The sequence below is a fragment of the Lichenostomus cassidix genome, chromosome 11 (assembly GCF_008360975.1).
Source record: "Lichenostomus cassidix isolate B80296 chromosome 11, HeHo_3.0, whole genome shotgun sequence".
Taxonomy (NCBI): domain Eukaryota; kingdom Metazoa; phylum Chordata; class Aves; order Passeriformes; family Meliphagidae; genus Lichenostomus; species Lichenostomus cassidix.
This window is the reverse complement of record NC_139492.1, coordinates 127406-154495: the sequence shown is the minus strand read 5'-3', so window position 1 is coordinate 154495 and position 27090 is coordinate 127406. Positions and strand designations below refer to the sequence as shown.

Here is a 27090-nt window from a genome sequence, read left to right as displayed (position 1 = left end):
TGAGCTTGTCAGGTACTGGGAGAAAACAGGAGACAGGAGGGCTTGTTTGGCTTTTAGCAATCAACTTGTGTATTTACACTGGCACAGAATTCCAGGGGTTGCTTCTGACCACCTCTAACAGTCATACACTCTTACAGTTCCCCTGCATTGGACCTCAAGGGAAATAGCAGGTTGTCCTATATATATCAGCTCTTGAATGTATAAGTATTTGGATTGGGATCCAGGAAGATGGCACAGTGTAACTATGTCAGCTTCTTTCAGGCCAGCACTGCTTGAGAGAATGCCAGTAATGGAGAAAGTCACCACAAATGGCCCTGCTGAGATTGTACAGACCAACGGAGACACAGAGACAGCAGTGCTAGAAACCAAACCTCCACCCTCTGGATTGCAGTCTGCTAACCAGGTAACAGAAACTGACGCAAGATAAATTTCCACTCCCAGTCAGACCACATTCTAGCCAGTGCAAACAGTTAACTGAGACCATCTCCTTCCCTTTCTCTGTGGGTTCTGACTGGTGATGATTGCATCATTCCTCTGCTCTGATGGCTCTAATATCCAGAATGGGACAGGTCATTGTAGGCCGCTCAGGAGCAGGGTGGGATTATTTCAATTGGTTATGGTGCTGATAATGCCAAGGTTACGTGTTTGGTCCCTGTATGGGCCATTCACTTTAGAGCTGGACTTGATGATTCTTCTGAGTCCTTTCCAACTCAGAATATTAGGTGATTCCGCAACATGTCTTAGTGTGCATGAGCTCAGTCCTTCCCTATCTCTTTGGTCCCTCAAGCATGGAAACTAGATCAGTTGTGGGGCATGGGATCATAGCAAAACTAAGAACCCATCTAACTGGCCATCAATTCTGGTGGTCTTCATTTTGAGAGCAAATAGAATACACTGCATTTGCAAGGGAAACTAGAAGAAAGTTGAATATATGTAAGTATTACATCCACTCTCTCATTAGGCAAATGATTTATTGGACTTGTTGGGGGGAAGTGATATAACACCTGTAATTCCCACTGCACCTACAACCAAGCAAGCCTCTGCTGGTGGGGAGCTGCTTGACCTCCTGGGAGACCTCAACCTAACAGGTGAGCAGGCTGCATTTCTTAGAAGTCTACATTCTCAGCCCTGGGATGGGATGGGGGTGGGCTACTTCTTCATTGTCTGTTAAGTCCTAGTTTTTACACGTACTCTTATCAAGATCCATATTAGCATACAAGTAAGAGTCAGGCAATGAAGTCACAAGTTGATTTTGCATGATTAGCTGGTGAGGCAAGCATTTTCACACTTGAGTCTGGGAATACTGTGAGCCTTTCCAAAGAGAACTGTGAGATGTGAGGAATTCATTCCATTTGAATGCTTGCTAGTGCAAGAGGAGCCAGTTCTTGAAAGCAAAGAAGGAGAGGATGACAACACAGGTGATTTACAGAGCTTCATGTAAAGAAATACAATATGCAGCAGTCGGTCTTTGGCAAAGGAGCAATTACTCTTCATTTCCTGAAGCAAGTATTAATCCATCAACATTTCTTGTAGGTTCTCCAGTATCTGCCCCTGCACCCCAGATAGCACAGCCTCCGTTCCTGCTCGATGGACTTACATCTCAGCCTCTCTTCAATGATATTGCTGCAGGTTAGGGACATGTAAATCCTTTGCCTAAAGTGCTCCAATACCCAACTAGAAGAGCAAACAAGGAATAGTGAAAAAAAGAAAAGAGGGAGGCAATTTGAATGTGTGGCATGGATACTGGAACAGAAGGGGGTGTGTTTAATTTTCAGAAGAGTCTGGGGTAAAGTAAATGCATACTATGAAGTTGAGAATGATCTCCAGATTCTGTAGGTCTGCTGGTTCTTTTTGTTCCCTGCAGGAATCCCCTCCATTACTGCATACAACAAGAATGGGCTGAAGATTGACTTCACCTTTGAGAGGTCGAACACTAATCCTAGTGTCACTGTAATCACGATACAGGCCTCCAACAGCACAGAGCTGGATATGACAGATTTTGTTTTCCAAGCTGCAGTACCAAAGGTAGAGCCACTTAGGGCAACTACGGTGAGAGGCTGAGGGCCAGTTGCAAACACTTCCTGATTGGTGCTTTCATGTAGATAGAAACTTGCAAGGTAAACAAGGCGGAGAACTGTTACAAGGATCTCTTAGGGCCCAGTTAGGTAATTTCTTTCCAGTCTCAAAGTACACGTTGTAAATGCAATAGAACACTGATTCCTATCAAATTGGACCACTTCTGCTTGGACAAAATCGTGTTTTAAAATCGCCACTTTCTAGAAAAATTGCTAAACCTTGTATATAAAACCCATTTGGGTCAAAACCAATATTTTGGAGACACTAATCATACCCTTTATTCCTTATTTCTAAGGAATATACCATGTTCTTTGGAGCTATGAATACATGGAAGAAAAAAATCTTTCTAAGCTATCAGTTGCTTATAAAAATTTAAATGAGTCACAATATGGTGACACAATACTGTCAGTCCTCATTTAAAGAAGTGAATTGTTTCCCCTTGCACTCAGCTGCAGCACAAAATATGGGAGACGGATATTGCCTAGTTTATAGCAGAGCAGACTATTGAAGCAACATGTGACTGGAATGCTTGCCAAGTTTGGAAAGTACATTCACTTCAAGGAATTACTATTCCTCTTACTTGGATTCAGGTAGGTTTTACACCTGCCATAGGAAGGAATTAGGGAAAGAACAGGTCTCCTGAAGTTACAGATGTGCTGACTGTTCCTCCGAGTGCAACACATGAAAGCACTGCTGCTAATCTTTGTACATTGCAGTAAGCCCTCACCTCCTGTTATTTGTGTTACCTGGATCCTACTTGTACAGAAAGCAGGTGGGCCAGTGGATGTGTTGTTCTTAGGGAAGAAGAGGATAGGGAGTTCAAGAACTGATTATTCAGGGCCAGAAACCAAACTCTTAATTTTCTTTGCTTTCTTTCAGTGCAAAAAAGTCACTTGGTATTCTTACTTGATTAAGCATTAATTTGTTTTCTTTTTGCCCTGTTTTCAGACATTTCAGCTGCAGCTTCTGTCTCCCAGCAGTAGTGTCATCCCTGCATTTAACTCTGGGACCATCACACAGGTCATTAAAGTCCTGAATCCACAAAAGGTGAGTGATTCCAAGAAGAATTGTTGAAGATACTGTCTTGTAATCTTTCATTTAGTGGCAGTCAGGGGTGCATCTGTGATGAGGGGTAGGGAGTGATGGTAGTGAATGATATATTTTTCACGGCAGTCACTTTGGTTAGGGTTAGGAAAAAGTTATGAAAAACACAGGAGCTTCTGGATACAGGTTTAGCCTTCTGTTTGGTTATACTGCTAAATCAGATTAACACCTTTGCTACCTTGAATTCATTCATGTCTTGCATCACAGTGGTTGTTAAATTTTCAAATGGCCTTTGCAGAGGAGCTCAGCTTGGTGTTTCTATAGGTTGTAAAAGTGATGTCTGGAAGGCAAGCATCTTAACGTATAAAGATATTCAACATTTGTTCTTGCTATCTGCAGCGGTGTTACTTGAAATATTTGTTATGCAAAAAAGTATATTTTTTGTTATACAAAAAAGTTTGATCCATATTCTTAAAATTGTCAAGTGGTGTCATTTGTTTTTAATGTGATGAGTGTAGTTTTAAATAGTTGATGGAAAGAATCTTTAGGTGTGATGTAATTGTAATTCCATTTGTTTTACAGCCTTCAGAGACAGGCTTCAAGACTGGGACACAACAGACTTGAGGGGAGGGAGGGATGTGGCCCACACGTCCTCCTTAAGAGGGTTTGCAAGTGCTCAGATGGCATCAGAAAGAAAAATAAAGTTGAGATCACATTTCGTCCTTTGAGAGACAGCCTTACGATCTTAAATGACTCTAGAAGCTTAAAACATCTGAAGTTTTTCATAGGTTAACACTTATGTACTGCTCTAGATGTAAAGTGTTGCTGCTAGACTGATGTGCAAGTGAGAAAAAAAAATCCACAAATTTCAGCCCAAGTTTCACCGAATGGCAGTCTTGTACTGCATAGTTTTTGTGATTTCCATGCATCTCCCTTTATTTCCATGTAGTCTGCTCACTTCTGCCTGTATTACGCCACAAGACTAATGATTAGATTAGATACATCTGATACCAGTTTCTCTGTGGTGCTGTAGGGCACCTTTCAATTATCACCTTGAAAATTACTTTCTGAACTTTGGAGGATTTAGGCGTTTTCCTGTAACGTGCCAGGATGGGACCCACAAGGTGAGCACACCTAGGTAGTGGCATGCTTTCTTGTAGAAACACCACAACTCCTAGGAACACTTCAGAGTACAGAAGTGGAAAATAGTGCCATCATGTTGGATTGAAACTAATGGCTAGTTTTCCAAAACACCAAATAAACCAAAAACTGACAGTGATGATGTTGATCTATTAGCGATACAGCATAACTTCTTTATTGTGAGCTTGGTTGAAACAGTCATTGTCTTCCTTTCTTCCCTCTCCTGTCCCTTTTGTATATTTGCCTGTCGGTGTGGAGAAAAGAGACAGAAATGGCCAAATTTTAGCTTTTCATTTTTGGGTTTTTTGAGAGAGAGGAGAATAGGGAACCTGACCTGGAACATGCTGTATTCTAGCTGTTTTTAAGGGCTGCATAGTTTCTGGGTGACACCCAAATGACAGTGTAAAGTGACTTCTGAGCTATTCCACCAATTACTTAGAGCAGAAGGGAATGTTTTCAGAGATTCTGTTTCCAGTCCTTTGTAGGCTGTTTCCTCACAGTGTTGCTGAGATGTCAGTACTTCAAGTTTCCAGACTGCTGCATTGAGTGGACAGGCAGTTTGGGAAATACCATCTCTCCCTGCAAGCCCAAGTGCAGTGCAGCAGAGTATAGGTCTGCCTCCTGCCCTCTTCTGTTGTTAACTGGAATTTGAAGGCAGTTAGTTTTGTATTTAAGGACTTCAGTGCTTGCAAGAACAGGGCCAATGCAGAGAGAGAGAAGCTGTGCTATAGCTTTTCTAAGAGCTTGTATCTGTTCTGAGAACTACTGTGGCCAATCAATGTCCTACCAAATTGAGCATTTATCTGCAGTGTCATAGCTCATCCTGCACATACTCCCAGCAAGCTCTTGTCTTCAGGAAAGGTCTGTGTTGAGTATTCATGGGGTAAGGGAAGGGAACTGGATGAGGTGGGATTCTCTGACCTTTAATGAAGACCTGAATTTGTTTTGTTTGTGTTTGTTTCTTTTCCCCTTTTGTAGCAACAACTACGTATGCGGATCAAGTTGACATATAATCACAAGGGCTCAGCAATGCAGGATCTAGCAGAAGTCAACAACTTCCCCCCTCAGTCTTGGCAGTGAGGCTCTGGCACCATTCTTATTCTCATCCCACCCAATCAAAAGAACTCTGGGAAGAAGGTTGTGATCCTTGGCAATCCCCCAAACTGCACCATGGGCATGGGGAACAAATGAGATCTGCTGATGAGGAGGAATTTTCCTGAAGTGATTGCTGACTTTGAAGCATATCTGTTAAGACTAATCTCTCCTCTGCTGATGAGGCTGGCGGCTTGTGGAGGCTACTGTGCACTCCCTCACACATGCATTCACAGCCAGAAGCAACATTCCCTTCTCCCCTTCCCCACCCCCTCCCCCGCAAAAAGAAACACAGCCTGGTTGGAGGTCTGGAATTTCTAGCAGGGAAACTTTCTTCTCTCTGCATCAAGTGAGCAGTTGCCCCTTCTTTCTGCTGTCTTTTTTTCCCTGGGGTGGGTAAGGCGTGTTGGCATTCATTTCTAGCTGGATTCCTTCAGGCATTTTCATCTGGGACTCAGATGGGGTCTTGGGGAATGTCAGGCTGTCCTGCCTCTTTCTTCTTGTATCCGCTAGGTCTTAAGGGGCTGGAGGCTTCCTATGACCTACTCAGTGCATTATTGTATACACCCACCTCATAGTTATGTGATGCATACCAAGAGCAAGTGAGGCCTTTGGAGTTCATCTGCAAACCTGGGACACAGTGCAGAAGAGGTGCTGGTAAGAGTTGGGAAAATTGCTTTGGTGCTGTACTTGGAAATGAAGACCTTACACTGGAATTTTCTTTCTGTCTGTCTTTCTTTCTTTCTTTCTTTCTGTCTTTCTTTCTTTCTTTCTTTCTTTCTTTCCATCAGTAGCTACAGCCGTGCAGATACATAGAGTCTTCTGTAGCTCCCCCAGAAAGTGAAGTGAGATATGAGAGATGTAGAGATAAAAGGAGCAACTGGTTTTCTACCACAGACGGTTTCAAAGTCTTTCAACTTTGTCATGTATGGGTAAAAAAGACATTCAATTTTGTAGATCAGTTTTTTGGCAAGGGTTTTGCTCCTGCCAGGAGACTCATCAGAGACTATGCTGCAAAGTTGCTCTTCCTGGTTATTCCAGAATTTCTCCCCGATTTAATTTCCAGAGCCTGTTGTAGACCCCCTGGGTTCCATTTGAGTTACTTCTGACTGGGATATTTGTGTTGTATCTGTAATATTGGCACTGAAATAAAGACCATGCAGTTTAAAGAGACATTTTCCCATTTTTTTACTTAGTTGATCCTTGCTCCTTGCCCCCCTTTCAGAATAATGGCCCAGTTCAGGTTCAGACTGAAAGTAAGTAAACTCTGTTTTGAACGGAAGTCAGTTGTTTGAGTATTTGGATCCAAAGACATGAGGTCTAGTTACCCCTCTGAGCTCACAGAAAGCTGTGTTCAGGGATGTCCCTGTGGGAACTCCTGGGAGGTGGTGCAGCTCTGGGCGGTTTCTCAGAGGTGATGTGTAAGACAGACATAAAGTGCTGTATGACATACCGTTCAGATGTTCAGTGCTCTTCAGGATATATCTTAGGCAATATCTTAAGATCTTAATTTGTGAGTGTGCTGATAAGCTGAAGGTTGGCCACTTCTGCTTGAGTTCTGTTCTAGGGCTTTCCAAATCATTGAGTGCTCTGAGGGCAAGCTGAGACATAGCTTTTTGTGTCTACAGAAGTGCTAACACTGGGCTCCAGTACTTGCCCAAAATGTTGTAAGTGTGGTGCACAGTCTGCTTAGGGAAAACTGAAGACCTATTCTGCCCTTGAATTGGGAGCATTGAATTTAGGAGGCCACTAATGGTTGTTCAGTCTGCTTTGGTCTTAACTGCATTAAGCAATATCATGTAGGACTGACTGTCACTGATTTAAGTGCTGGTCCATTTACAGTGGAGTAAAGTTATCTTCTCTTGGAGGGCATTTTTGCTGCCTTACTGATTGAACTGGTTTGGGACTTTGGATTAGCTAAGAGCTTTTTTCCTACTGGAACTGGCATCAGCATAGAGTTATAAAATCCAGAAGAACAATGTATGATTTCCTTAAAATTAACTTTGGGTTGTGGTATGGCCTTGGCTATCAGTGGTGAGAAAGATCCTGTACTTACCTAGAAGCATCATCAAACAGGCAGTTTTGCAGGAAATAGATGAATCATGCTCAATATGTGGTGCTGAGCATTTAGCTTAATTGTTTTCACTACAGTTGTGGCTATTCATTGCCCCACCAGCTCAAACTCAATGTTGAAGACTAAGCATGTTAAATTCATACCCCAGTGAGCTCCAAGGGCATCCCAGGTAAAAAGCTAATGGGAAGCCTTTGCCTTGGCTCCTGACCTCCTCATAAGCTCTCCCATTCTCTTCACAGAGTTGTACATGGTCACTCGTACTGAAAGCCACCGTGCCTCACTCTCCCTTTGGTTTTGCTGGGAAAGAGCAGTGGTGCAGGAAATTAGATGGGAAGGAAGAAGAAAATGGAATCCTGCCTGGCCAGTTTGTTGCAGCAGAGTTGGGAACAGTGTATATTGTCCCTCTTGTCATGCTTGTTTTCTGTCCCCTAGAGCAGCTGGGGTTTGCTGTCAGTCTCTGGTAAGCTTGCAGGGTGAACTCTTTGTGTGTTCTTGGCTCCTTCAGCCACGCTTGCACCATGTCTGTGGGGAAATGGGTGTTTTGGTCATGTGTTTGAGTCAAGGTGGAGGAGGCGATGCGTGCACCTGGAATGTTTTACAGGAAGCCATCCCTTGGCTATGAGGTACTCTTTTGTAGCAGCCAAACATTTTAGTTGTCCTTGGAGCTCTCCCTTCCTCACTGAGGGATGGATGCTGACATTATATAAAGAAGGAAGGCCAAGCTTCACACCTTCCCCATCTGCAATACCAGATAATGCTGCTTGCTCCTTGACCCCTGTGTGCTTTGCGAGCTCTGTGCTACTGCTGTCGTTTTCCTCTGGAGAGTACTTGTGTATCTGAGGCACTCTAAGCATAGACTGAGTCCTCTTCCTGCTAGTTGAATGCAACAATTCTTACAGGTCTGGTCAACATTTTCCTTGCTTCAGTGTAAGGGGGATATAAAGGCAGCAAGATACCGACTTCACGGCTTACTAGTATCTGCATGGAAGGCTTTGGAACTGGGAGATATGGGATGTCTGGTTTTCCAAGTGAATGTATTTTGAGTCAAAAAATGACAGAAACAATAGTGGCCGTAATGGGCCTGAAGGGGGAGGAGGCATTGGAAGGTCCTAAGAGTCAACTTTGTCCAGGTTTTGATGGCACAAAATATGGCCTTGAACAACCTATTGAAGCAATAGCAATGAGAGGGGACTGCCTTTATAGTACCTTGGATCTATAACTCAGAAGATACTGAAACAGCTGGGAAAGGTACCAGAGCCTTCCCTAAGGCTGGTACTAGCTGTGAGCCATGGCAGCAGTGATGCTGGTGCACTTTTATGTGTTCATTTTCTACTTGGAGGCTCTGAGGGAAGGAGCTGTTGGACTGCTTCCCTTTGAATTTTCACTCTATTCCTGTATATTCCTTTTTCTTTCCTGATGTTGTAATTTAAATTTTACATAGAGCCCCATCCTTCCTCTTAGACAGTATGGAGAAAAAAAAAAGCAAACGAAAAACTACAAAAATACAACCCTCCAACAAACCCAACCAAATTTAAAGAGAAAACGTGCCATTTGAGCAGGACACCTGGTGGCACTCAAAATTCTGGTGACCTATTTTTGAGATGTGAAAGATTTAAATAAATGCCGACTCATAGGTGAGTGAGGAGCTTAACGGATGTAAACATTTACATGGGATGCATTAGATTTCTGCTGTGTGTATTGTCTTTTGGTTGAAACAAATCATGAAGTGACTAATAAAATGAGTCAATATTCAATGATTTAAAACTGTGCCTTGTTGTTTTCTGCAAGTACAGCGGGGATAAAGTATTTTGATTCTTAATGTTTAGCCATGGCAAAGTCAGATGATGCAAAATAATAAGGCCAGATTTTGAAAAAAACTTTACAGGAAATTTTGGAGACCAGTATGAGTGGACAATTGCAAAACATTTGAGCAGTTCCTGTGGAATACCATCCTGAGCGTGTTTGTTAGTTACTAGCAGCAATGCTTGTCCAGCTGCTAGAAAGGTGTGGTGGGATCTGAATGCAAGGAAGGTTTTTCCCTGGTGTTTGCAGCCTGCTCTGGGAGCTCGTTAAAATACCCCTTTTATACTCAGTGTGCCTCTGGGACAAGGATTGCCATCGTATCTCTGTCCGGACGTGTGGCTGTGGGGAGGTTCTACTTTATGATAGTTTCTAGTCAGAGTCACAAGTTACTAGGTGATTTTTCATGTGTTTTCTAACATGTAATTTCACTGTGGGGAAGGTGGGAGGCTTTTTTTAATGTGCTTGATCCTGTTGGGGCATAAGCAGTGGCTGCCCTAAAGCATTACTCAAAGTCTTGCCAACTGTGTCATAATGATGTCGTTAGTAGATGATGACGCCACTAGTATATAATTATATCATTACTGGCAGCCACTAGTTAATACTGGCAGAGCTTACGTGATGGACCTGCAAGGGCAGCAGGAGGCATGGTGATGTTCGGCTGTTGTGCAGCGTACCTCCAGCCGCGGGGAGCTGATGGTGACAGACCCTGGACGTATGTGAAGGGCGAGCGGTGACACCTGCGTTTCCAGCGTTCAGGTGAGCTTTGCCTCCTCCTCGGCAGGCCGGCGAGCGGCTCTCACTCGGCACCTCTCGCTGGTGGAAGGACACGGACACAGACACGGCGCTCGGGGTGCCCGGAGACCGCGCGCTACCGCCGCCACCCGGGGGCGGGGCCTGGGCCGGACGACCCGCGCGCTTCCGGGGCGGGGCCGCGGCTGGCCGGTCGTCGGTCCGGCCGGCGATGGGGGAGGCCGGGCCGGGGCCCCGGCTGAGTGCTGGGCCGGGGCCCAGGGAGGCGCAGGAGCCCGAGGAGGACGAGGCGGCGGCGCCGGGCGGCGCACGAGGGGGCCGGGCCGGACACCGCGGCGGCATCCGGGTGCTGAAGGTGAGGAGGGAATCGACGCCTCCGCCGCTCCCGGCGACTCGGTGGGGTGTGGGGACATCTGCCGGGGGCGCTGCCCGCCGCGACCTTCGTGGGGCGGCCGGGCGGGGCCGGGTCTTTCCCTGACCGGCACGGGAATCCCGGCGCTGCGGCCTGTGGGGATCGGGTCGGAGTGCGGCTGCGGCCGGAGGCGATTCTGACGCTCGGGTCCGGCTGCCTTGCAGAGGAACGCGAAGCGTACCGGGAGCAGGAGCTGCCAGAGCAGGAGCCGGGTTGGTTCCCGTGAGAGGACCTGGCTGAAAGGGGACGTTGGACGGGGCTGCGTGTATGTTTATGGAAGAGACTCTGCGGCTGCGGCTCCTTCGGACTTGCGCCTGGTCCTCTGCACAGTGGACACTCAAGCTTCGGAGATCTGTGATGGAGAAGGAAGGAAAAGCCTCTTTTTGCAGCTTCATGGAGACCTGGTCAGGTGAGGGCCGAGAAAGGATAAACCTGACTGAAAAATATTTTGTATAGGTTTGCAGGGCTCTGTTCACCGTTGTGCCTACGCCTTTTGGCAGGGCAAATAGGGAACAGGCAGAGGTAGTAGCTGGCAGTCAGGTATTGCCTTGAGTCATGCAATTCGTAAAAGTATTGTGGTGAAATAAAGGTTACACACCTCGTAGTTATGTGTTTTAACAGGGAGGGTTTGTTGCTCCAGCCAGAAATACGTCCTCATTTTCTGGGTAGATGTGCCTGTTCATATATTCCTTTGTTATGTTCTGTGTTATGGGGATTTTAGCGTCCAGACAACCTGATGTATTTAAGGGGTTGTAAACAGTTATTTAGAGTCAATGAAATAAGGTACTTTCACAGTTATGTCATGTAATATTTACACGTTAGTAGTTTTTTTGCTAAGAAGACGTGTCAGCTAAATAATTAAAGACAGACAGGAAGTGTAACAAGAGTTATATAAAGAATGTTTAAGCATCAGATGGTATGTTTTATGCCTGAAGTCAATTTAGGCCGAAAATAGGTGGCTGTGGGTTTAATGTGCATGAACTTTATGCTGATGTTGTGTTATGGACTCCTCTAGATTTACAGGTTCCCATTCGGTTTGTTAGGATTGAGACTTTGCACTGATTCTTCTGAACTTAAGATTCAGTTATAAAATTGGCACTGCTGTTCTCTGGGGTAAATAATTGCTGTGGTCTCCTTACTTAAAGGCTAAGCAGTAGATATAATGCATTTTGAACAGGGCTAATTTTTTTTTTGAACAGGGCTGGATTTTTTTTTTTGAACAGGGCTGGATTTTTGAAATGAAAGTTACAAGTCGCATGGGTCCAAATTTTAAAACTGTGATGTGTGTTTGCTCTGGAATGGGGTGGGAACGCCAGTGGTGGGAGATGCAGAGAGAATAGGACTTGTTTAAAACTGACTGTTGGAAAAGGTTTTTTAGAACTGTTTGCCTTGCCTGGTCAGGGTTATAGGAATTAGGGATGGATTAGTTAGAAATAATGTATGAGAACAGATGGACACTTAAACAAAGCCATTGAGGCAGCTGAAGAGTTTGTTGCTTGAAAACTTTGTAAGGAAGTTGGCTTGTTTTGGATCCTAATAGTGAGCAGATTTTCCATCATTTTTAAGGAAGAGCAAACCTGTTAGTGCAGGTCATGAAAAAGCTTAGGTAAAGCTTGTAGATATGTTCAGAGAGATACATTTTTACTTTTTTTAGCTTTTGAACTGGCTTTTGTGTTTGAATTCTTTTCAATCTCTTTTCTCATGCTAGCTAGCTATGCCTGACTTTGATTTGTGGCAGACTTTGGACTGGATTAGCAAATTTGATCTACTGCCAGTGCTTTGGAAACAAGTACTGAGGTGTAAATTATTACTTTCCCACTCTTTTTGGTCAAGATTTGTCAAAAATTTAGTGAAGAGTTCTTGGTTATGATGTTTCTGTTTCTTGTAATTCTCAGAGTGTGTTTGCCACAGAAGAGATCCTTGAATTACTTTCCACTGAAGTTGTTCTTGGTAAGGAAATGGGAGTTACCAGTATCACTTCAGTAGCACCTGTGTTAGTAACAGGAAGGTGTTACACGAATGGTATCCACTTGCATGTCCACACGAAGATGACAGAGTGCTCAAGATTATCCTCATGCACTGTTGAGATAATTCCTTCCTTGAACAAAGTTTATAGATTACTTTAATAATGTGTTCAGAAATACAAATTACTTTGTTAAGTATCTGATCCCATCTTACCATAAGGATATGCATCTCGTAAACAGCTTCTGAATCTTCACCCTTTTAATATCAGCAGGTAACTTTCTTTCCAAAGCATGGCAGACATTGATTTGGCACCTGACTTGGAAGACTGAAAGCTGTATGGAAAAATAGCAAACGCTCTTTTGTGTATTCACTCTAAATATTCAGCAATGTCCTTGTGATCATTGTGTTTCTATTTCAATTCTGTGAATTCAAGTCAGTCTCTGTAAGAGCTTTTTCTTCTCCACAATGTATCTCTAGGAACTTTAGCTTTCACCTAGCCAGAATCTTTCTTTCTGTTTGTATCCCTTTTTATCCAGAAATTATATTTTCACGTAGAGGGAAGGGCTAAGCAAGAATAGCATGGGTACCTTCTTTGGTGTGGGTACCCCTCACAGCAAAAAGTTAAGCTGCAAAGATTTGAAAATTTGGCTGTTACTTATGGAGAGCTACAGTTTCATAATTCCTGTTGCAACTGTTGTTACTTCTTGTTGGCTTTTCTGTCTTCTTAACCTTTGCACCTGTGCTCTGGAGCGCTGCTGCATTCAGAGGAAGTATTCAGTCCCTGATGTGTGATACTGCTGTGGATGTCATGGGCTGCTGGTGCCAGATTGCAGCTGCTGTGACAGCTGCATGTTTTTGCACGTGCCAGCATTCAGAGCTCATTGTGTTTGGTACAGGATGAATTTGTACAGTTCCAATGTGATCTTGTGCCAGTTTAGGTTTCACGCCACCTTGCTTTCTCTTGAAAGGAACGTGTATTTTTCTACTACAATTTAACTGTTACTTCTGGAACCTGTCTGCATTGACCAAGTTAGTGAACAAATTCTGTATGGAAACTGCCGTTCCATATACTGGCTTTGGTTTTCCCTTTGTTGGCCTGTCCAGGATTTTGTTAGTGAATCACATGGCTCTTGATGAGAACTTGGACCAGGAATCCATTCTTCCACGTCTCCTGAATGTCTCCAAGACTACTCAGGGAATTGCCCCCTTTCTCAGTGTGAGCATGGTCTGAAGGCAATGGGCTGATTTGCTCATGGCTATATTTACAGACCCCTGTGGGTGTTGTTAGCCACATACCTAGCTCTACCCCAGTGTTCCTGTGTCACAGGTCCAACACACAGCCAAGTGCTTGAAAGCAGTCAGACACTGTCTTCATGACTGAAATACCTAGCTACGAGCCCTGCTTCCTCTCCAGAGTGAACAGTCATTGCCTGCTGTGACTTTTTGGATGTAGATCTTTCTGTAAACTCAAAACTCTCTTGCCACATAGTGAGGTTTGAACAACTTGTGATGTTTTACAAACAGCTCCCAGAATTCAGAAGATGTTTTGGGAAGGCTTTTGACCTCTGGTCACTGACCAGCAAACCTAGTTGTTGCAATAGAATAGGCTACTCATTGATTGGTTTTCAGATAGGAATGGTGCTGTGGCACTAGAGGTATATTTTTAGAGGTTTGGGCTTGAATAGATACTGCCACCAATGTTCCTTTTGTACATGGCTTTCGTAGTAAAGAAACAAAACCAAGGGCGTTGTGCCTGATGTCTTCAAAGAGCAAATCAGTTTGATTTATGTGGGCAAGAAAGAAGATGGAGATTTTTTCAAATTAGCATTTTGAAACCCTGCGGCATTGAGTCTTGCTGAAGTACAAGAAGAACAAAAATAAAGAAAAAAAGCAGATCTCATCTCCAGAAGGGTAAATATGCTGGGATAGAGTATCCATCTTTTCAGGATGGTAAGCCACAGCACTGTACCTCTGCACTGAGCAACCTGTATAACTGTGACTTTTGTGCTTTTCATACGACACAAATTACCCCTCTACTTCATTCTTTCTGAATTCTGATGTGCAGACATGTTGTTCTGTGTGTACTCAAAAAAGCGTCAGTCCATTTGGCAGCCGAATAGTAAAGTTTGAGTGGGTTTTTTTTGGGGGGGGGCGGTTTTGGGGTTTTTTTTTTCCCTTGGGAAGTCTAGATGCAGACTACTTAAAATGTTCTTTTTGTGATTGACGCTCAAGCATCTACCGTTCCTGAGCCATGGGTCATGCGTTGGAAAGACTGTTTCCTGGCAAGCATAAGGCTTTAATGGCAGAAGCATAGGAGCCTAGGGGTAGCTAAGGGAACCTTGGGCAAGGTAGTTGGAGATCTCTCATACTCTTCTTGGATTTCATGCTGAAGGGTATACAGTATGTTGGGTGTACTGTATTGGAAGTCAGCATTGTTCAGTGCAATCTATTATTTATTCCAGTTTCTAGTAGCTTGCCAGTTATAGGAGACAGATACGCAGGTTTGTAATTTCCAAGATTACCTCATACAGCTCTTTTCAAAGTTTGGTGTTGTGTTCACTGGTATCTGTTTCTATAGTAAAAAATATTAAGTGATAACCTCAGCTACATATTTGTAGATGTGCTTGGCTCTGAGCTTGTAAATCTTGATAGATAGTCCTAAAAAAAGCTGAGATCCTTCATTTGAAGTTAAGAAATCTCTGCAAAGAAAGAATTGATGGCACTGCGCTCATTTGAACCAATTTCTTATCCCATGTCTGTTCCACAGAACATTTGTAAAGCTGTCAGTAATAGTGGAAATACTCTGATACAATCATTAAAAACAATCAGGAATGTTTTTATTCTTGAGAAGAGGTGAGAAGAAGCAGAAAGATTTGGTACATACAAGAAAATATTTCCCATTAAGACACGGAATATAAATGACATATGCAAGTCAACAAAGTTTACTGGAAAACAGGTCCTACTGAACAAACTCAGTCTTGATGCTTCAAAATGTCAAGCTTGTTTGCCAAAGGCATTAGTCATTTGTTGCAGTGAGATGTTGGATGGGGCTCTGAGCAACCTGTTCAAGTTGAAGATGTCCCTGTCCATGGTGGGATGGTTGGAGTAGATGTTGTTCAAAGGTCCTTTCCAACTCAAAACATCCTGAGGTTCTGTGTTCTGATGTCATGGGGAGAAAAGCAATGCACAAACCGGTAAAACTCATTGGTTAATATCTTACAGACTGGAAACTTACTCAGTGTGAGCATTCTGTTTGGGGTGAGGAGCTGGTTAGTGTATGTTTGAAGGAAGAAACATAAACTTGCACTTTTCAGTTTGCTCTGTTAATAACCTGTGGCTAAAAGAAAAGTAAGAACTCAGGAGGGCGTGAGTGGAGGGAGGGATGGGTACTGAGAAGCCAGTGCAGCAGGTTGCTCTAAATGGTTTAGCATGCGGTATTCTCTGGAGAACACTGCTTTTTGGTATCACTGGGTATATCTATGTAAGAGACAAGTGTACTAAATACTGCAGAGGAGAGGAAGGAGGCTACAAGTTGCCAAAAGCTGCAGTTCAGGAGGAGTTGTGGATCAAAGGGAAGTGAGTCAAGAGCAGGTTTGATCCAGGAATATAAAAGCATTTGAGTAGAACCAATGTGTATGTGCAGTTTTGTGTGGTCAGTGCATGGGTACAGAGAATAATCATGCTAGTGCTTACAGAGTAGGGATAGACTAAAAAAAATTGGTAGTAAAAATCATCTTGAATCAAAGGAGACCCACTTTACTGCAAGAATAATTTTAAAAGCACCTTGAGCTGCATCTTGAAGAGGAAGTTTCAAATGTCTAGCGACATGGTTTATAAACTCCTGTTTAAAGAATAGGTGACAGTCGAGGTCTAGTGACTGCAAGCTGAAGCTAGGCACTTTTAGATGAAAAATGGGGATTTGTAATGGTGGATAATGAGTGGACCATTGGAACAGTTTATTTTAACTCCTACCTAATATTTTCAGTGCTTAATCTTTTACACTAATACTTTTTTTCTCTAAAGTAAAACTTCTAATTTAGCAAGAAACTCTGTTGTTTTTGATGAAGAAAATCACAGTTCAGGTTCTCTGGAAAAAGTGGGAAGAGAGGGTCAAAAAACATGTTTTCTGCTCTGAATATACTAAATCTGGTGTTTCACAAGAACTTTCTCTTATTGCTGTTTATTCAAGCTAGCCACTGAATACTTCCTGTGTTCTGCTGTAGTTCTGAAAAGTCCTTTTAAATGTACTGGTTGAGTTAACTTGCCAAAACACTGATGTGAGCTGAAGAGAGTAGGAAATTTGTCTTTTCTTTTTTTAAGTAATTCTGTGGGAGAATCCTTCAAATGCTTTGGTCCCAGCTGCATTTGGAAGAAAAATTTAGGAGTTCTTTTATATTTTTGAGACGTTATACAAAGGGTTTTTAAATTAGTTGGCATCTGCTTTTTTGTGCAGTATTTCTTGTTTTGTGTCTTGTCATGGTTTCCTCCTGGTGCTCTTTAAATCATGGAATGGAAATACTCACCATGAATTGTGTGGCTTATGCCAGTTGCTTTTCCTCTCTGTTTCTCTTCTGCAATATAATTCACATGTGCTACAGTTTTTAAGTGCTGCTTGTCAAGCAGGGACCAGAGACCCAAGGGTCCGTGCTTGCCAGACCTTTTCAGAGGAGCAGAACAGCCAGTGTGTTGTTATTCCTCACACTTTAGCTGTACTGAGACTTGTTTAATAGTTTTTGCATTCTCAAACTACTTTCTTGTATGTTTTGACAGGAGACTGGAGCCCACAGAAAAACCCCTTCAGATTGTGTATGACTACTTGGCAGGGCTGGGTTTTGATGATCCTCTCAGAATGCAGGAAGAGGCAGCAAGCTCTGATCTCAGCTGTATGATTCGCTTTTACAGTGGTAAGAAAATGTGTGCGCACAGTGTCACTGTTCCTGTAGCTGTAACTATGAGCTGGAACTTGGCTAAAGCCTGAGTCATCAGCCTGTTGGGTTTATAGAGGACTACATCAAGCACCTGCAGTACCAGTAAACGTTTCTTAAATTAAAACATTTTCAAGATTAATAGGAAAAAAAAAATCACAGTTTTGTAATTTTTTTGATCTTGGCTATGGCTCGAGAAAAGACAGGTCCACAGGAAGGCATAAGATGGTTCTGTTGTCTCTAGCTTCAAATATTGCAACTGATGACTTAGAGCTCCCAATAGGATCAGGAACACATTGCAGTTCCATCTAGATGTGCCTGGAGATTGTATTTACAATAAGTGTCTGGATACAGGCAAGGAAGGTCCTGGTCAAATACCTCCACAGCCTTTAAATAATGAAGAGTGAATGTGCCAGCTGGTTAATAATGATGCAGGCTGCCATCAGAAACCTGGGGCTTTGGATTACAGAAGCGAGACTTTGGAGTGTGGCCTGTTGAATTGGTTTGGGCAGGATACACAAGGAGCCACAGATGACAGGAATAGGCCTGTGGGCATATGGTGCTAGCAGTCAGAAAGGGAATTCACTGAATTTAAGAGGAAATATAAAAGAAATAAGGGTGAAGAAGGTTAATAAAGAAATTATTTCCTTACTTTTAAGTGCTTCACCTGTGTATTTTTTGCATTTCAGAAAAAAAAATCAAAGTGCTTTTAATGGAAAATTGTTCTGGCATATTAGTGCCATAATATTGTTTTCCTAGAACTCTGGGGCTGGTCTTTCAGCTTGGTGAAATCAAAGCAATTTTTTCTGTGAATGCTTACAGTTTCTCACCAATAAAGGACATCTTTTGTCAAACTGCATGTCCCTGAGACAAAACTGCTGTTGTAAATAGGCAACTAAATGTTTCAGCTAAATCCAGCCAGATATAAACATCAAGACACTGCTTTAGATTTGGCAAGGTGAAGATCCTGCTGTCTAACTGAGAAACAGTATTACAGCTGTAGTTAGTAGTTAACTGTTTGCTTCTGATAAATGTTTGGAGTATGCTTTGTGTCTGGATAACTGAGGTTCCCTATTCAAGCTTGTTGTGTGATCAGTGTGACTCACTTACTCTACATAGCATCAGTTTGAACATCAGCCCAGCACCCCAGCAGGGTGCCAGGAGCAGCTGGACCTCAGCACCAATCAATTCTGAAGCGGCTCAAACCCCTTCATATGCTTGTCAGTATCTCTTTCTGTTAGAGTATCATGGGCTTCAAATCCTCTGTAACCCTGCCTCCAGAAGCTGAATGGTTGACCTTGAGTGTCCTTAATGCTTTGTGCCAGAGGCTTCAGGAAAGGCTGTTGTCCCCAGATGCAGTGTAGAGGACATGTTTTACATTGTGGCCTGTCTGGACTGGCCCAAGGGCTCAACAACATGAACAATCTCCTCTTTTGTGTGTTCAAAGGCTTGTCAGTACTTAGGGCACCATTTGAAATCGTTCTTCCTCCAGGTCACTTAATGGAGAAGGCTAACAATCAGACTGGAATCTGGACTGTGCATTCTCCAAAATCCCACAGCACCTAAAAAAACCTTGTTTTTCTTGCATGTTAGTTGGTGGAGCCATTGCTTTTATCTTGTTACTCACATCCATTGTGATCTGACAATGTCCAGCTTGCCATTTCATTCTTAAAAGAATTGATCTCCTGTGCAGGTCCCCTCAACTTTCAGAAGGATTTGGACTATTTTCTTCCCTTTCTGAAAAACCTCTTCTGCTGCGTTGCCACATGGCATGATATCAGCAATGGATCACAGGTGTTCTGGAGCTTCACCCTGTGCCAGTGCAGTCTGGATCAGTCCATAGCAGATAGTATGGTGGTGTTTCTACCCTTGAGGCAGTTAATCCCAGGTGTACTGGACATCCCTCCAAATGACAGTAAACTGTAGCATGCACTGTGCCACCAAAGGCATTGAGAAGAATGCATTCTCAGTATCAACTGTGGTACCACTGGGCTGCCTTTGACTCCACTTCCTATTGGAGTTCCAGCATGTCCAGTTGGCAGCAACTGGCAGCAGTCTGACTCCAGTCCAGTCTGAGTAGTTGCAGTGCTTGTCAGACTGCAATAGCTGGAATAGCTGCAGATAGTTGCTTCTCCTTTAACAAGAACTGAACCACAATCATGGTTCCTAGCAATAGGACCACACTGGTTTCAACATCCCAGGGATATTCAAAATCCCCACTTGTGGTTGTAGTTAACCTGGAGGAGAAAAAGAGGACGTGGGAAGTGTCCGTTCCCTAGGTGGCCTCTCTGAGGAGAAAAGGCAAATGGTGTCATTATTGATATTTTCCTCTAAATGGCACCAGAGCACAGAGGTAAGAGCCATGCTGAGCACACAGACCAGATCACAAAGTATACCACCATAACCTTAGCCATGATCCCTTGCAGTTTCTTGTGCACCAGCTTGCTCATTGCAGAGAATGGGACACTGAAAATCATTGACTTGGGTTAGCACTGCTGAGCGTCAACCCAAACAGCAGTGCGTTACTGACATTACTCTTACACTGAAGCCAAAACACAGCCCTGTACCATCTGCTTGGAAGAAAATAAATTCTATCCTAGGCAAAACCAGGACAGTTATCTTCAGGGAAAGAACTTTCTTCTGTAGCTGATTTTCCAGGCCTTTCTTGAAAGCCCAGTAGAAGCCACTTATTTAATGGCTTCTGTGACTTCAGCTGACTCAACAAGAGTTTGAAATTGCTTTTCTGTTGCATTTGAATGAAGGATATTTGGCAAGCATGTGAGTTTGCTAAGGTCTGTAACTACCTGTAGAATAAAAAGGCAGTTACACTGCACATTGCATGGCAACCATTCTAACAGTGTTCTGGGAGGCACACAATGGTGCTGCTCAGCTGTTCCTGCTCTGACTGAGGAAGTTGCTTGTCCTCTGCATGAGACTTCTTTTAAAGTGCAATTTGTTCTTTACAACAGCTGGTTTTGCATTTTAAATCTGTGTTGTACTCACAGATGAGAATGAAGAACATATGGACAGTAAATGCTAATGTCCCCTTTTCCTTCAGAAAAGCCGTGTCAAGTGGAACAGCTGGATCGCATCCTGCTCTCTGGAGTTTATAATGTACGCAAAGGAAAGACCCAGCTGCACAAGTGGGCAGAGCGCTCAGTCACTCTCTGTGGTACGTGCCTCATTGTGTCCTCAGTGAAGGACAGCCATGCTGGGAAGATGCACATCTTGCCTCTCATTGGAGGGAAGGTAAGGCTTTTTTTTGTTAGCTCCTTGTAGCTTGGGAAGGAAGAAGTGGTAATGATGGGAATCGTGCACAAGAAGTTAATGTAGGCTTTTGTGACAGATTACTGCATTAATATGCCCAATCCTTTTCTACTTGCTGTGCTTAGGTAGTAGTCTGAAGGCTAATAAAATGATGTGACACTAGTTCAGCTTTCATAGCAGTAGCCAGTGTTGTGAATGGGCACTCTAGAAATCACTACTTCTTGTGCCTACTTCAGCAGAAAGATGTTAAGCAGGATTTACTTCTGGGTTTTTCTCCAGTGACTTTGCAGCTGTATTTTTAGCAAAATGCAGTGTTACTGGTGGTCAGTAATATCTCACCCTAGACTTCAGGTCAATTGTAATTGCTGAAGCTTAGGCAGACTGTTGTTGTCAATTCTCCCTTTGCAGGTGGAAGAGATGAAACGTCGGCAGTACACCCTTGCTTTCACATCCGCTGGAGCACAGGCTCAAACATACCACATTTCATTTGAAACGCTGGCAGAGTGCCAGCGGTGGCACCGGCAGGCATCCACGGTGAGGCCATGGCGACAGTGTGGTTCAGATGGTGGGGTGCAGGGGTATGCCACAGGAAGGGTCTTCTGATTCAGGCTTTGTCTGCAGTCAGAGGTGAAGCTAGGATGCTGGAGAAAGTTCCCAGGACACTTTCTAGCTTTTCATTATTTCCTCTGTGCTCTTGACTACAGAGATTTTTCTTTTAGCCTTCTCTTTTCCCCTACCTGCACAACTATGTTGAGCCATAGATCTGTACTGTTTTAATCCCTGCTCCACCTATGAGACTAATTTAATCACAGGTCACTACAACAAAACACAGGGACTGGCTGACTTTACAGCCATAGAAACCTACAGACTGCATCTGTTGCCATACTTGAACCTACCTGAAGTGTGAGCTGGGCTTTCATGAGGCTTCCCTGGTAGGTCTGAGTTACAGAAAGATCGTAGGTCAGCAAGGATATTATGAAATACAAAATGATTTCAGGATAAAGCAGGTCATAAAATGTCAACTTAAGCACCAAAGACCTCAAAACAAAACACTCTTAATGAACGGATAGATGAGATTTGCAAAGACTTTATGAAATGTTTCAAGACCATGATTTATGAAGCCTTTATATAACACGTGATGTTTTAAACTTTATGCTGTCAACAAGCTACTAAAAGAAAGAAGTAGCTAAAAGTATACAGAAGAAGCAGCTAGGCCAGGCAGAAGTTCTGTAAACCTCAAATAACTGAACTGGAAAATCAACTGCTTCCAATTGCTCCTTGCACCTTTGGAAGGTATTTGGAGATCATGCTTTCTCAACAGAGTTGAGTTTCCTCAAAGATCTGTTTTCCTCTGTTACCTTGGCTCTCTTACAGCCTAGTCTTTAGACAGTGCCCAGTGCACATACAGAGCAGGGCTTTGTGTAAGTCCTGGCTGGTATCCAGCTGCGCATCCTTGTCAGGGATGTAGCAAATGTCATAGGCTCATACTTCATGGACTCCATTTCCTGCATGGACTCTACCTGGTGGGTACAAGGGGTTCTTTCATGTTCTTGCAAATTGTTTACTACTTGTGTTCTTTAGCCTTCCATAGACTTCCAGAGAAAATTTGTTGCACAGCTGCGTCTTTTCATCTTTCTTTTCAGATTGTGTCTATGCGATTTAGCATGGTAGATCTTTCATGCTACAGCCTTGAGGAAGTACCAGAGCACCTCTTCTACAGTCAAGATATCACCTACCTCAACTTACGACACAATTTTATGAGATCAAGCGGAGCAGGCAGCCTTGACTCTCTTTGCAGGTCTGCAAAGAATTGTTTTTCTTCTACATTTGGAGTCCTTGACATGTGGATACAGGAATGAAGTATTGCCTAATCTCTTTGGGATGGTAAAAAGATTGATCTTTAGGAAGCTCTAAGAAGTGAGGGGGTTGGAAGCAGAACTGGCAGCACAGGCAGGAATAAGCTTCCAGCAATTTACAGTATTCATGAGCTCCCTTCCACAGATTTTGTGCTAACTCTGACCTGAGATAAGCCTTGTGGGGTGACATGCCGTTTGTATGGACAAGATGCAAGAGTAATACAAGGTTGCTTGCTAAGCAGAGAACATCTTGGGGTATAAAATAAAAGGCAAGGAAAAGCATAATGCTACTATTGTGAATAAGTGTTTGTAGGAAGAAGTTCAGGTCTGAAAAACCCTGTTTTGGCAAGTTCTTAATGTGTATTTGGAATTGGCAGAGGGCCTGTGAGACTCCAGCTTTACTTTGGAAACTTGTGATCTGCTTTTAAGAGAGTAGCAGTTGTGTGATGGTATGGAAGCATGATGTAGTCATCTTAGGTAAGTGAAGGAGTCTTGCAAAAATATTTTAAAATTAATTCCTGAAAATCATAAAAATCTAGAGGGTGATTAGTCTGTTGATATCTATACCAGCCATGCTAAATAGAATTCAAGGAGTTGCTCTATGAATTTTGAAAGCTGATAGAAAGCCTATAGTAATATTGTCCAATGGCTCTGTTTGGAACGCATTGTGCCTTAAGAAAAATGTATTTGGAGAAATTTTGCAAAACTTTTTTGTTCTTTGTTGGTTTGTTTTTGTTTGTTGTTGTGTTTTTGAGGTTTGGTTGGTTTTGTCCTTTTGGTTTGTTAAGGGGGGGGGGGGGGTTGCAAGGTGGGGGTGGGGCAGGGAAGGGTGTGTTTTTGTTTTCTTTGTCTCCAGGGTCCTATTACTGTGTTATTCCAGTTTTCTTCCTATAGAGTAATAAGATGCTCAGGTATCCATAAGAGTATACAGTGAAGAAAAAATTGCTCACTTGTAGGAATTCTTTGCAGTTCCATTTAGAGCCAGAGTCTAGTCTGGTTTTCCAAACTTGTTTAAATGTTTTCTAATGCTGAATTGTAATAGATTCTATTACTGGAAAAACTGCTTAAAATAATTTAAGATTTTGCTTTCTTACTTCTCTCTTCAAATACATTGTATGATTTTGAAAACCGCGCCAGAACTTTATTTTCTAAAATGTAGTATCCTTGGTTCACAGGATCAGCAAAGGGGCTTGAAATTTCTTTTGACCTTGCATGTAGTCAACAGGAAATCTGACATGTCAGAAACTCGACTCTTTTCCTGGCAGTGACTATGTCTGATGAAGCTGAAATCCTCAAACAAACAAAAGCCATTAAAGAAGCTCTCACTTCACACAATCTTGAATAAACAGGTAGCATTAGGTAACCCACATAAGGCTGTTCGTTGCCTTTTGGAAAAATTTTCTATCTGAGGGTTTTAGGATGTTTCTAATATTACAGCACTGGAAGAAGACCCTTGCTCACTTGCAGTAGGTGCTCTCAGTGCCTTAAGACTGTCAATTCCCAACAGCTGAATTTTTCCCAATGATCATATCTCTTCCTCTGAGGAACTTTCAAGCTCCAGGAGTCTAATTAGCTATAACTATAATAATGAAACAGAAATAATTAGCTAAAGGGAAAATGTTAAGCAAAAGGCATTAAATAACCCTCCCTGCTTTGTTACATGTCCCTAGCTTATTTTTTATGTAACGTACTGCCTTTCAAGATGATCTGTGTCTGAAAAACACTCTGAGATATGATCTTCATGGATAAGTGTGTGTGTACACGTGTATACATCTGCATGTCTTTTGTCAGCATTCTAGCTAGTTGATACAGAGTTGTGCTGTGGTGCTTTGGTGGCAGAACAGGATATGTTAAACTGGGATTATTTCAGGGCAGCATGGGTTTGAGATGCTATACAGAGGATGGTCATCCCATGGAAGATTCACTGCTGTGTTTCCATACCTCTTCACTGTTGTCTCAGTATGCCCTGTGAGAGCACAGATCAAAACTTGAGGAGCCACAATGATTTTGGGATCTTTATAATACCTGGTTCATATATACAACTTGAATGAGAGTTGCATTTCCATTCCATTCCTACACCACTACATGAGCTTACTGAGGCAAAGAAGGAGCAGAACTCAAAAGGCTTTTGAGTATTGTCCTCCCCACTGAGTGTGTAAGTCTGTTTGAGGAATCTCAGACCAAGCTGTGGTATATACCAGTTTCCCTTCAGCTTTTGGAAGCGTTAATGCCTCTCTTGTGCTTGCTTTTACATATTTGCAGAGGGGTGAATTCTAAACAGTAGTTGTCCTGGTGTGTTTAATGCTGTGTCTCTCAGAGCAGCTTCTCACCATACTGCTAATGAGAGAGAAACACTGCTTTGTGCTAAGAACAGTGTAGCAAAAGCCATTGCAGAACTCCTGAGAAAGCAGTTTAATTAAAGCATTTGCTGATTTCAAAACTTGAGAGCTGTGACCTGTCCTAAATCTCTTAAAGTTGAACCAGCTAATAAGATAGTTCAAATCTTTAGGTCCATCCTCATTGTTTCATTCTTCTCCAATACCGTGGTGGAGTTCTATGTGCAACTGATTTTTGTATCATTACTAAATCTTTGCATTATGCAATGTGTTCCTTTTAGAAAGGCTCTTAACCAACACAGCATTTTTTTTCTCTTTGGCTTTCAGTTGCAGTACAAGAGAGTCTGTGACTGCAACAAACAAAAGTGCCTATGCCCTTATTTATATGATGGGGTGCCCAAACCAAACAACCCATGTCCAAGTTTCAGCTATGTTCCCTCTTTTAAAAGAACAACCACGCCTCCCCAAGGTTATAAAGCAAAATGGAGAAATATAATGCATAGTTCCTACACAGATCATTACAAGTATTTTGAATCAGAAAAAAGTCACTATAAAGAAGAAAACAACTCCAAAACCTTTCAGTCTTATATTTCAAAACATCTCAAGCTAGAAGAAATATTCTCCCTCAAGCTATTAACCTTTATTGTTACCTATATTAAAACATTTGCTTCAAAGTATACAATAGTATACTACAATACTATAATACAATATAGTTACAATATATTAACCTATATTGTTGCCTATATTAAAACATTTGCTTCAAAGTATACAATAGTATACTACAATACTATAATACAATATAGTTACAATATATTAACCTATATTGTTACCTATATTAAAACATTTGCTTCAAAGTAAGAATTACTCACCAATACCTGGGAAAAGTTGGGTAGGGGAGGCACATGAATAATAGCGTGTTTCCAAGAAGTAGCTCTCTGGTACGTGAAATTTGCAGTTATCTCATAGAAGTGAGATACTAATTTCCCCACTGAATTAATCTCTAGTGGTTCCAGTTTGGGATGAGGAGGTTATTACTTGGGGAAGAATAGTTTTGCTTCCTGTAGAAAGAGGCAGGAACTCTTGGAGAAGAACCCTCCTGTATGTTAGCCCAGCCATGCTAAGTTCCTTCTCTCTCTTTGGACCTAGCATGGTGATTGAAGGAGCTAGAAATAGGTAACCATTTCTCAAGCACTGGTGGGACTGTAGTGACTGAGGAGCTGTGTCTGCACTTGAGGCAGTACCTGTGATACAATCTGCTGAGTAAGGGGCACCGTAGTTGTGGACTCTTGTTCAAGGACCTCTGGGTGCAGGTCTTGGGGTTTCCCAGTACGAAGTGAGCGCTTTTCTAGTTTCCCCTTTTACAGCTCGGCTTGGCTTTCTGTTGCACCCAGCTCAGAAAGGTGATTTCCCTCTTCTGTTTCATTTTCTGAATAGTCCCAGTGAATGTTTTCAGCTCCTCTTTTCCCAAGCTACGTAGTATCAGACTCTTACCATAGTTAATTCTTTGGTAAATTTTTTGAACTGAGCATTTTAGTCTCCTTAATCTTGGTAACAGTCACTAGGAGGAAGCCTGTCAAGTCGGGGTAGAAAATTGTTATAACTTCCTGCACTAAAACCATGGTATTTGATCACTTTCAGCATGGCCACTGAGAAAAATATCAATGACTTTAAACCAAATTTTTGCAGGAACTTCTGTAATGAGTTAGCTGACAGTATCACCAGTGTAGAAAGATTTAAGAGTTCTTTATGAGTGGTTCTGGATATTTTTGCTTTTAGACTATGTAGGTTTGTGAATTAACTAGTGTTCTTGCCAATAGGTTTTCTCAGTTGAAGAGTCTGAACTTGTCTCATAATAGACTGGGAGAGTTTCCTGTATCACTGTGTGAGATCTCTACTCTGACAGAACTTAATCTTTCCTGTAATGGACTTCATTACTTGCCAAGTCAGATTGGCAAACTCTTGAAGTGAGTATGTTCTTTTCATCTGTGATCATAAATATCCTTGGTGCCTCAGCTGAGCACTGCTGATGTGCAGGTACTGTTTTTGAAAGTGTGAGTTCTAGGGCAGCCTGTTTTGCCCATGAAGGCTGAGTGATTAATTTGACTCCAGCAGAAGGTCAAGGACTAAGATATGCAATCCCTTAATCACTACTATTAAAACATTAGAGCTGCTGGTGTAGAAAAGATAAGGAAACTTCATGGAGGTGAAGCACTGAAGGCAACTGCATTGTTACTCACATAAGTCTATGTGCATTTTTCTGCAGCTGCAGAGTTGTATGACTTTCCACATTTATTATTTGTATTTAATATTTTCAGTACTGATGTAATTTCTGTTGAAGTTTTAATTTATT

General features: G+C 42.5%; 2 protein-coding genes across 3 annotated transcripts in view; both read left to right on the top strand.

Annotated features, from left to right (window-relative positions):
• AP1G1 (adaptor related protein complex 1 subunit gamma 1) overlaps nucleotides 1-6521 on the top strand; it is a 35954-nt gene extending 29433 nt beyond the window's left edge. For both annotated transcript variants that reach the window (XM_085071238.1, XM_085071237.1), the window contains exons 18-23: nucleotides 262-403; nucleotides 962-1088; nucleotides 1534-1629; nucleotides 1865-2025; nucleotides 3025-3123; nucleotides 5239-6521. In XM_085071238.1, the coding sequence (XP_084927364.1) occupies nucleotides 262-403; nucleotides 962-1088; nucleotides 1534-1629; nucleotides 1865-2025; nucleotides 3025-3123; nucleotides 5239-5340 (727 nt within the window). In that variant the 3' untranslated portion in view covers nucleotides 5341-6521. The remainder of the gene's footprint in view (nucleotides 1-261; nucleotides 404-961; nucleotides 1089-1533; nucleotides 1630-1864; nucleotides 2026-3024; nucleotides 3124-5238) is intronic.
• A 3628-nt stretch (nucleotides 6522-10149) lies between these two features.
• Nucleotides 10150-27090, top strand: part of PHLPP2 (PH domain and leucine rich repeat protein phosphatase 2) — a 33001-nt gene continuing 16060 nt past the window's right edge. The window contains exons 1-7 of the mRNA XM_085071231.1: nucleotides 10150-10334; nucleotides 10556-10800; nucleotides 17127-17260; nucleotides 20340-20530; nucleotides 20957-21082; nucleotides 22192-22346; nucleotides 26558-26704. Of these exons, the coding sequence (XP_084927357.1) occupies nucleotides 10191-10334; nucleotides 10556-10800; nucleotides 17127-17260; nucleotides 20340-20530; nucleotides 20957-21082; nucleotides 22192-22346; nucleotides 26558-26704 (1142 nt within the window). The 5' untranslated portion in view covers nucleotides 10150-10190. The remainder of the gene's footprint in view (nucleotides 10335-10555; nucleotides 10801-17126; nucleotides 17261-20339; nucleotides 20531-20956; nucleotides 21083-22191; nucleotides 22347-26557; nucleotides 26705-27090) is intronic.